This window comes from Phlebotomus argentipes, unplaced genomic scaffold, assembly GCF_947086385.1.
Source record: "Phlebotomus argentipes unplaced genomic scaffold, Phlebotomus argentipes genome assembly scaffold_18, whole genome shotgun sequence".
In the NCBI taxonomy this organism is placed as follows: Eukaryota; Metazoa; Arthropoda; class Insecta; order Diptera; family Psychodidae; genus Phlebotomus; species Phlebotomus argentipes.
Window position 1 is genome coordinate 11,563,828 of NW_026776177.1, and position 11,450 is coordinate 11,575,277.

General features: G+C 37.3%; 1 protein-coding gene across 9 annotated transcripts in view; it reads right to left on the reverse strand.

Moving 5' to 3' along the window:
• The window catches only part of LOC132260874 (protein phosphatase 1 regulatory subunit 12B-like), a 28,640-nt gene extending 17,349 nt beyond the window's left edge, over window positions 1-11,291 (reverse strand). For all 9 annotated transcript variants that reach the window (XR_009468378.1, XR_009468377.1, XR_009468381.1 and 6 more), the window contains exon 1: window positions 10,676-11,291. Coding sequence is in view for 2 of the 9 variants with exons in the window: in XM_059759261.1 (XP_059615244.1) it covers window positions 10,676-10,930 (255 nt within the window). In the remaining 7 variants the exon portion in view is untranslated. The remainder of the gene's footprint in view (window positions 1-10,675) is intronic.
• Between the last annotated feature and the right edge of the window lie 159 nt (window positions 11,292-11,450).

The window sequence follows — 11,450 nt, forward strand, 5'->3', positions numbered from 1 at the left end:
ACAGCACAACCAATCGCAGCAATTCGCAACATCGAAGCAATCAGAAAATCAGCCTTTGAACCATTTGTATGATATTTTGGCGAGAGAATTCAAACATTAAATCACTAAAATCCGATTTCAACATTAGCAACAGATACAGTTTTATGTGATTTTGAATGGCAAAATTTATTTACAAGTATTTTCCCAGAATATCTCATGAGAATCTCACTAAGTATTCCATTTATTTTCTGTGCTTTTCATATGCTCAAGGATTTGCCAGAAGAAATCATCAGATAAAGAGTGTGATAAATTGAGTTGTCGAATAATTTGAATAATCTAATTTATTGGGAGGAAGAGGGGGAGTGCCAATTGAGAACGCACGCCATGAGAAAAGCGCTCTGTCTTTTGTCACTTTATATATGGCGCATCGTGTTTGAATAATCGTGAATTTATTGCAGGAATATCTTCCCTCCTAGTGCCAATTTTTTTTTCAAGTATGACTCTCCTCTGCATCAACAAAATAATGTGTGGTATACATAAAACACACAAACCATTTATCGTCATTCTGCTGTGCTCGCCTCCAGGAGATGATGATGCAGATGAAGAATGAAAACTGGATGTGATATTTTGTGGCACGAGCCACAACAAACATCTCGCGAGACTATCAAACAAAATACCCAGTGTGAAAGAGCAAGTGAAAGAAAAAAGAGGTAAAACAGAGCTGAGCCTCAAATTACCATTCTCTCTTCGCATTGCTATTATTACACACATTGAACATACATATATTGCAGTTTTTCTGCAAAAAGGGGATGTGCCTCATTGACGAGGGAAATCGTCAAAGTCGTTTTTCTCATTCACCCTGCGTGGCACTTCTTTTACTTCTTCTTTTGCAAATAAACACGAGATTGAGCTGTAAAATTTTACGATTGCATTTTCGTGTGTCATTGACCGAGTTGTAATATTGTAAATTCTTCTCTTGGCATGTTACGCGATCTTGGGAAAAAGTGTCTTTCACACCAAATTCAACTCAAGTTTGCTCGCGAGATTTACTTTATTATTTTATTGACAGTATTAATTGTGATTTTTGTCTCCAATTTCCTGAAAATACACACTTTTGATCACAATCTGTTGCAATTCACACGAGACAATCTGTAAGAAGAATGCAAAATAAGAAAAAGTTAAGCCCAATATTTCAGAATTTTATTTCTGTACCCAAAAAAGTGACCTTAACACCTCGCAAATCCCATTGAAGCCTAACTTATGCTTGAATAACTGCCAAATAATCCATTGACTCTGATTTATCATTGATGCTCCTTCAACCATTTAATCATTTCATTTTGCGAGAAAAGCCATAGAATTGAGCAAAATCCACTGAAAAGTGTATTTAAATTGCAAATTAACTTCCCTTTTTCACGCAAATTTTAGTCACCGCATCAAACTTGTATTTTTATCAAAACTTCACACTATTTTTCATCCTGTTCATTTTGCACGTATACAAAAGAAATCGCCAGGCAAGATATACCAAAGTTAGAGAAGTGTGTAAAGATAAGTACAGGAATAGAGAGAAACCTCATGGTTGTGTGCTAATTTTAACCACATCTTCTGCACTATAAGTTAAAGACTGGAGATGAGCGCTACCATTTTACATTTGCGGAACCACCAAATGCCAAATGGCAGATAAATTATGATTTTATGGCAATAGGAGAAGAGTGCTTCTATCTATCTGTTTCATATGAAAAAAATATACATATTCTCAAGACTAACGCAATTCCTTCGTTTTCAACTCATTGGCAATCTGCAAAGCGATCAACTGTAATCCCGCCAATTCCACATTATATACAAACTAGCGGTGAATGAGAGGTGAAAAGACTTTGAAACAATTTTCAAGATAATTTTCACTTTCAACGTTCAAAAAATGTATCGTTTTATTCAAACTGTCTCTCTGTCTCTCTCTCGCTCTCTACAACTCGCTGCATTGCACGAGATTCAAAATTAGTCATTCACACACGCACAATTGATGACATGTTGTACAAGTTTTGCACCATCATGTCCTTCCTCGAGACTTTTTGGGACGCGACTGACATTGAAGAAGTTAAGATGAATGTGAGGTGGGAATTGAGAGCAAAAGTGTGTCTGCTACTCTCAGTCTTCAAAACTAATTTTGTATTTATTGACACAAATTGCAGGCTTAAGTATCGAAATCAACCTGAAAATCAACCATTTCAACTTCAATTTGTCACCATTTTACATCACACACACACGCAAACGTGTGCACGTTCTCGAATCTTGCTTCAATTTCTTCCTCAATTTCGCATTTTATTTCATGGGAATTTTATGCTGTTAAAAACCCATTAAAATTTACTTACAGCGCGAGATAAAAAGAATGGGGAGGATGCAGCGTGAAATAGCGCCAATTGAATTGACCAGAGGCACAAAATTGTGCATAACTACACATTAAGGCCTCAACATGAGCGTTCATATTAAAATTAATTTTCACCAACTACTGTCAATTCACTTTATCGCATTAATAAGTCATGCGATAAGAGCAAAATTAAATGCTCTTTAACGTTTCTGAGGAATAAATTTTACTAAAAGTGTGTCACAAAGTATTACATGGCAGAAAAATAAGACGTAATGGCCAATTGCTTTTGAACTTGTGGACTAAACCGGACGAATAATAATCAAGTATTTCTGTGTTTGGGAATAAAATTAGCCTAACTCGAAAAAGTAGACTGTTGGACAAAGTATTGATATGACCAATTACATAGTATCAAGTGAAAATGAAGACTGATCATTACCACAGAAAGTAATCTAGGGAAGAATCGTTATAAAGTAGCAGATAGAAGAATAAATAAGCAACTGCGTAAAACAAAAGAATACGAATCAGGAAGCAGAGCTCAACAGATAGTTTAGCGAACTAAAAAGGAGCTAACAACAATGCTGAGCAACTATTCTGCAGCAAAGTCCAGAGTTAGGCCACGTCCAGCATCTGATTAAGTGCCGACTGAACAAATAAAAAATACCACGTATTTGCAGAGTGTTAATAAATTAGCAGTGATGCATCACATCGCCATCATAAAACACTGTCTTCTGACTGATGCTTCTCCAAATAAATCATAAGCTCCCCCATAAAAACTTCAACGCTTTGAGAAGCTTCGATAAATTGTAAATTTTGTAAATTATCGTGCGCATTATTGGCATTTAACGATATTTCGCAATACCATGTCAATAAGGTATTTTCACAGTATGCGACTCTACATTTTTTTATGGCACTTTATATGTATAAAACGAGAGAAAAGCAAAGTGTGACGCTTCATGCACGCACAATGTCAAAGACGTTGGAGAAAAATAAGTGCACTCAAGAGGAGAAGTGGAGTGACTATGAAAAAGTGAAACACTATTCTAGACCGTGTCACCTTTTCAAACATCATCTTCTCCTATTTCGCTCTCCTTCATCTTTACGATTATCGTTATTATTGTTATTTGTGACTTCTCTCACTCTGTTACCAATAAAATTAACTTCCATATTAGTGTCTAAGCAGGAGAGATGAAAAGTCATACAGCTTCGCTAAAATGTGATGTGTTTGTGCTACAATTCTTTTTTTTTTAACAAGTGTGCAAATAATACAAATTTACAGACAGCATTTTCCTAATGTTACCACTCCAGTCCAATAACAAAAACACACTGTAAATGAGCACGAGAGAGACCAATTAAATGGAGCTGATCTAATAACTTTTGTACAATTGCAATTAAGTAGCACTTGAGACGGGTGGCAAAAAGACCAAAAGACCTGAATGAGACGGAGAATGGAGAGTTGAAAATGTCTTGCACACACTCTGTCCTGAAACCGAATGTGTCTCCAGTCGCAGCACAAGATGCAGAAAAGCAAGGAGCAGCTAAGCTCTACCACACCGTGCATGTTGGCTTTTGATGAGGAACGCAATACAGCGTAATCTCGTAATTCGCATCAAGTCGTTCAACTCTCTTTCTCTCATCCTCCCATTATCCGGGAAATTTCTTTAATTCACTCCATGGATAAGAAGCTCTAACGCCGCGAGAATTATGATATCCCGACCCGAAGGCATGACTTTCAAAGGAAGTCCTTTATCCACATTAATTTATTGGACCAAAGATTGTCTCTTGTTATTCTCCATGAATTTATGTCTCTTTCTGCGTGCTCAGCACTCAAGTCACAACATGAGAGAAAAATTAATTTAGCTTAATTAATGTATTTAACTTTTTCACCTTCATCATATTCGCAAAAATACAGTTTCAGTGCTCAATTCCCCTGCATTCATCTTTGCCAATTGTGTTTTTATTTATCATTTTCTTTCTCTCTGTCTCGCCAACCGTCAAACTAATCATCAACTTCTCATCGTGTCTCAAGAAAATTAGAACGCCTTACTAACCGCAAACATTGCGGTTTTTATTAACATTTTTCATCATTTTATGTGCGGATTTTTTTTTTCTCTCCTCTTCCAACTATGTCTATCACACTAATTCACTCCATAATAGCGCCCATTCATGTCTCTGATTCAGAAATATTTATTCCAATATTGACTCGATGAGTATTCGCCTCATTCAATGGAAAATAGTAGCAAATCACACTAAATTGAAGTCACTCTTATGGAATTATGTGTATGTATATTGGATTTCAAGAAAGACTGGCTAATATTGTATGGCTTCTATCGTCTCAGAGTTGGATTTACTCAGAAAGTGAAAGATCTTGCTTGTCACATGAGAATCTGATAGAATCTCGACAGTCACTCGTACAAATTGACACCCTAAAACTCATTTTGTGATAGTTAATTTATTTAAAATATATGACTAATCAAAATTACATGTTTTTGTCGCGGACGAATTCCCATTTTCAATCTACCATTCATTCAACTCTGTGCAGAAACACCCATAAAAATTACACTTAACACAAAATAAATAATTTAAGTAACAGAACGGCATAAAATTTGCACATCAATACTCGTAATACATTTTGAAGGTCACTGTCATGCTCAACAGATAAAACTCATTCATTTTTGAAGATATTTTTTTCCGTCATGTTCGTAACCTTTCCAGGTGATCAAAGAGAATATTTTACGAGCTACAGAACTTTGAGTGATTCAAAAACATCTCGTCATAATCATCAACCACATGAACTAGAATTATACATTCAAGAATCATATCTCATCAAGAAAAGTGTGACTTTTTTCCCCCCATCTAACGACTCTTCTATTTGCTTCTCCCTCGTCGTCTGTTTTTATACCTTTTATATCTCCACTGTAAGATGCCGTATATGCAAAAATAATGTCTACTCAATCTGACATTGTGTACATTTCGTTCCACACTTTGAATTCCCGTAACAATAATTTAATGTGAATCGTACAAAAAGTATGACGAGAGAAGTAATAGCGAATTTTGCTGTGTTATAAAGCACACTTATGTATATATAATCAACAATACACATTGCTTGAGTAAGAAAAAAAGGCAAGAAGACAATTTTCCCTCTGTACAAAAATCAAGTAAATACGTGTTATTGTCACACAAGAAGATTACTTTAAAATTGTCTAAATATTTCACACCTCTCTTGCATTAATTTTTGCATAAATATTCATTTGCAATAGACAAATAATTTCTCAAGCCAAACGCACAAATGCTTTTATGTAAAGAAAAAATGCGTAAGATATTTTCCCATTGTCTTACTCTCTTCAATGGCAAAACTCATGAAAAATAGACACTTTCATAGGTGCAATTTCTTATATAACATAAATGCTATACATGTAACTTCATCTATCACATCGCATGTATATTTTCATAACCCATAGAGAGTGGGAAAGAGTGAGGAAAACAAACACTTTTCTCAGTAACACATCAAAACCCATCACAAAAATCCTATTTAGACTCTCTAAAGTCTTGTTAGTTTTTGATAAGATAAATCTTTCTCAGGAATTCTTCAGTCAATTCGTCACATTTTTTCGCTGAATATCACTTTTCCGATCTCAAGTCATAAACACCGATCAATGTTCTCAAAGTAAATATAAATGAAGAAGTCAATTTCAACTCAATTCCTGAACCTTCTAATCCAAACTAATCCCAACCCATTAAAAATCAATTTACCTTATCCACACACTCCTCACTGAAACCCAACCAAATACTTCCCGAATGAGATATCTGCCAACTTGAAAGTTGATAAAAGGGTGGGCGTTTTTTTCTTCTTTTATCAATGATCATTAATGAAAATTATTGCTTGGCCAGCGAAAAAGTCAATTGCTTGGAATGCTTCACCCAAATTTCCATACTATTTATTGTGTATTAGATAAATCTATTTTTATTGGAAGAAATGTAGCCAATTAATTCCCAATTCTACCGTAAAATATTCCTCCGGACTCAATGAAAATTAACGAGTCGCCGATAAAGGCTCTTTTATGGCGCCCATAATATTGTCGAGATAAAAAATAAAAAAACCGCAAATATTTCAAGACACATTCATCAAGCGCAACCCAAATTTATACAGTTTCAAACATACAAATAGGAAATAATACTTTCATATAAACAAAACCCTTTATCGCCACTATATTTGCAACATGATTACTGTCATCTCTAAACAAATTGGCAATCATTAAAAACAGATTTACATACATCAAATATGATTACAAGTGTAAATGCTAGACATCGCGCATTCTGCGCAATAAAAACTAGGCTAACAATCACATCAATATTGTACATGAAAGCAGCCGAGAGCCGAGACATGAAGAAATTTCCTGAAAAGGTCAAAAGCCTCATCATCGCTACACTGAGATTGTTATTTATACGCAACTTTGACATCATCCACTGATACGCATTTTATTACAGAAAGATCATCCAGAGAAAGAGAGCGCCAAATCAGATAAATAAATCTTAGATTAGTGGGGAATAATGTAGAAATCCACTCTGGTCAGCAATATCGAGTTGAGTGTATGAAATAAACAAGAAACTAGAGGAGAGAGAGAAAAAAACCGGGACATTAATTACAAAACAAAATGAAGAAAAAAGCACACAAGCAGCGTCTTAAATGTGTGTAAATTAATATTATTTGAGTGTATAAATTAACAGAGCGGAAATTAATGAAATTAATAGAGAAACTGTATCAGAACCAATGGCGTTAGCATAGTGTAAAACTTTGGCTGGAAGAAGAAATACATACACACACTCACAGATCTCTTCATTTATCATCAACAGGTCTCCACGTCTCTTTCAGATCGACCACAAGGGAAGCATTACAGAACACTATAGCGCAGAAATATACCATTTATGACTGATTGTCTAACTCACATGCACTCTGTGAAGTTTCAGAAGCGAGAAAACCTCACAAGAAAGAATTATAACCATATTAGTGCTCCAATAAGACATCAAAAGGTTCATCAATGTTGTAAATTTTGCAAATCCATTGACACTTTCAAAAAACAAAATCTAATACTAACAATACGAATACTAGAAAGTATTACTAAATGCCTGTTTCACTATTTAATGTTTTTTTTAACAGGAATTTTCTAGAGATTCATTCTTAAGGTACATCGTAAACCAATGATAAATTGTTATGCGTAATCCAAAACATCTTATGCGAATTTATTCATAAAATAAAGAGAAATATTTCCATGTTTTATATTGGAATTATATTTTTTACATTATTTATTCTATATTCCACCAATTGTTCCACATAAGCGACAAATTATTAATTCACTTAACGTGTTGCTGAACCTACCCCACGACTAATTCAATTTTAATATCCATGGGAATATAGAAAGCAATAAAGGGAATTCAACTGAAGGAATTTGTGCAAAAACTTTGGCAAACATTGCAACTTCTCCCCTTCAGTTTGCCAAGTGTGTTTCTCGCACGCCATTCGTATAAATTTCATGTTAAAACCTCCAACCTTAATCCATCAGGCGACGTGAGAGTGTCTTTAAAGTAAACTTGCTGGACATTTAAAGGTGAGAGGAGAATTCAGGGCGAGAAAAGTTGAGGTGGTCAGGTTGCAAATGTTCCCATTTGAACTGTGTTCTCATCACGTACACACCACATTAAATAATACAATTTTTCCCTCCATTAATATATTATATATTAACATTATGTGTTGACTATGCTATTGCTTTGCACCTGTATAACATGTCTCGTGAGCCAGTGTGAATTGTAAATATTTTGGGAGTAAATGAAAAGCCAAAGACAGGAATAACACCAGCGAAGTATTTTTCTCAGGAAACCCTTAAGCCAGCTCTGATATGCAAAGTCGATAGATTTTAATTAATTCACCAGATCGTGTGATATTGCTTAATCAATTTTCTAGCATCGAGACAACCAGTCTGGAGGCATCATAAACCATTAAATGGACTGAATCCGCCCATAATTGTTCACGAAATAATTGAAGAAAGTCAACCTCGCGGGCAAACACACATAGAAATGATATCTCTACTTCCACTTTATATTTCATACTCAAAAAAGAAGATATTGAAAATATAAATAACTGCAAGGATTCTTGCTAATCATGCTGTAAATATAGAACTGACAAAACTTCTTTTGTCATTGATAGAAAACAGAGATTTTTGGAAGATGAAGAAGTCATTCATTAAATTCTCTACTCATTTGCTGACAATATACACTAAAGACGGAATATTTTTGCAAATTTTTCCTCCTAATTAATGGTGAAATCTTGAGAAGTGCAGAAACATTTTCCACCTCATAAATTTAATGGACAAATTAATAAATCTATTTTTTGATCCAATATGAAATATTATAAGAGAGAAACATGCCTAGAAACTCGTTTCACAGCTCATGCGAGCAGCTCTACAGTATTTTCCTCATAAAACGTCACTCAGTAGTCTCTGAAATAGAGCGAGCATACCGCAAAGCTCTTCACCTCCACTCTCGCTATATTCTCTTTCCCTCCCAAACTTCACACGGCGACAAGCAAGCAAGAATAGAGCTGTGCGACTGTGAAGTTTTCCTGTTTCATTTTCTCACAACATGAACTTCTTTTCTTCGTCATTCCTACATAACACGGATGGGAAGAAGTAGGAAAAAAGCGCCACACATCAACTTGTGAGACCATCAATAAATTTTCCTCGAAGAAAAAAAAAACCTCCAAGGAAATTCAAATCGCGTCATAACGCAGCCCAAAATAGACTTCTTGCAAACACTCCAAGCAACATAAAAACATACTCATGCTTGCGACTCTGCATTTTCCAGTGCGGAATTGATTTTCCACTCCCGCCCGTGCCAGGAAGTCGGGGAAAAACTTCAGAGGGGGTGGAAAACAAGAAGCATGAGCGAAGCGAATTGCATTGAAATTTATGCTAACACTCGGAATTTCATTGGATCGGCTTCTGCGCTTTTAGGTCGGTCACTGTGCAATTCAGCGAGGGTGGCAGAATGTAAACAAACTGAGTTGAAAACAAAGAGAGCAACTCCTCAACAAGGATCAACGAATTCCATTTCACGGAAAATTGCCTTCCACTTCAATAGGGGAGAAGTTTTTCACCATCTCCTCTCTCTCTCTCTCTCTCTCTGTCTCTAACTCTTCAAATGCAAAAAGAATCATCAATAAATGCAATTATTGATGCCAATCTTAAATAGACGTTATTTAGCATTTATTGCCGCAATTAAGGAATGCTTCTTTCCTACCTCACTCTGCTGAAAACCAATTAGGGCATGGAGACACTCATTCACAAATAACTCTCAGTGAAATTTTTTCAATGTCACATCGTGAGTTTAGAGAAGGTGAAACACAGTGAGGAAATCGAAAATAAAAGTGGAGTAAACATCTTATATGGAAAGGAAATTGGCATAAATTATATATCTGCAGAGAAGGAAGCAAATTGTAAAATAATGCACGTAAATCGTCTGCAAATTAGGGGGAAGTTCATAAGCACGAAAGTTTCCAATCATCAAAATGAAGCGTGAAAGTGAAAAAATAGAAACTGACAAAAATATCTGCACGAAATAATAAAATGTAAAAATTATCTGATAAAAAAACTATGAGTACTTGAATTTTAAACTTTAATTTAGCTTGTAGGAGATTCCGAAGTCGAATACGTTGTGAGCCTATTGGAAATTTTAGCATGAGCACAATTTCTGATTACAAATCTTGATCTTGGAATTACATAACATATTGATTTCTTGGTTTTCATCTTGATGATAGAATTGAGGCCATTCTGTAAGCGCTTCAAAAGTTCCCTGAACGAAAAATAACGAAGTTAGCACACTGCACATTGTTCGTATTAATTGTCAAGCGAAATAAAGCTCGACAAAACCAATAAATTCTAAATATTCAACACGAAATCTCCCAATAGGATTGGCGCCAATCCACTTTTTGCCATTTCTTATCAAATTCCCTCTCGCTCGCCAGTCTTTTTGCCATGTGAATCACACAATGAGACTGAGAAATTCGAAGAATTCTGCAAAAACGGTATCGCAGAATGCCTTGGGAAAGTAGAAAAGCGATCGCGGGCGCTGAGTGGGGAGATGAGGAGCCCTCAGCTCGCGGATGGGGCATCCCTGGAAGCGTCTGTCACCCGGCGAGGCGCGATTTTGGGGCTCTTTTTGGCTTCTGGCGCGTCTGAGCGCGCCTCAAGGCACGAGATCGCTGTGACGAAAATAAATTGTGCAGAGAGCGCCTCTCTCTCCCCGCCCCAGCCCTGGCGATCGCGGAGAAAGTGAGGGATTTACTTGGTGCAGAGCCGTGAGTCCGTCCACGTTGCACGTGTTGATGTCGGCGCTCTCCTGCTCCAGGAGGCGGAGCACCTCCTCCTTGTCACCGGCCATGCACGCGGCCAGGAAGACGCATCCGGCGCTGAATTTCACCTTGCGCGCGTGGGCGTGCTTGGCCACCGCGGGCGTCTGGTTCGTGTCCGACTCTTCCCAGCGCTTCAGCTGCTCGGCCCGCTTGAACAGGGCCGAGTTGTTGCGGGCGTCCAGAGCCATTATTCCCACGTCTCACTTGTCACACCGGACGGGGGCAGCTCATCAAGCCCCTGAGTCAGCCAGGCGGCGATAGGGCTCTCGCGGCCACACAGCACTTCGAGTCCGGAGAGCAGGGAAGGAAAGAAAACGCAAGATGTGCGCGCCTGCTACTCCAGCAATGGGTTACACAACATTTCTTCCACCTCACTTTTCGCACATTCGCCACACTCCCCGACAGCGGCACCCACTTTACACACACGGGACGACACTTGGTGAACACTTTGGGGGTGCTTCCAAGCACTAGGGGCACCGTTTTGTCCACTCACGGATCACTTTTTGGGGATAATCCTGACAACTGTCACTCTGTGCGAAGAACCGACCGTGATGGAGACTGTGTGATGGAGACTGATGGCTCTTCACTGACGCCAGCGACGTGCCGTGTCGCTCACTGAAAACGAGTTCCACAGTGTGGAATGTCCAGAACATCAAAGGCTGAGTTTTTGCATATTTCGGCCAGAAACGTGATGGGAATTGCTTTCAA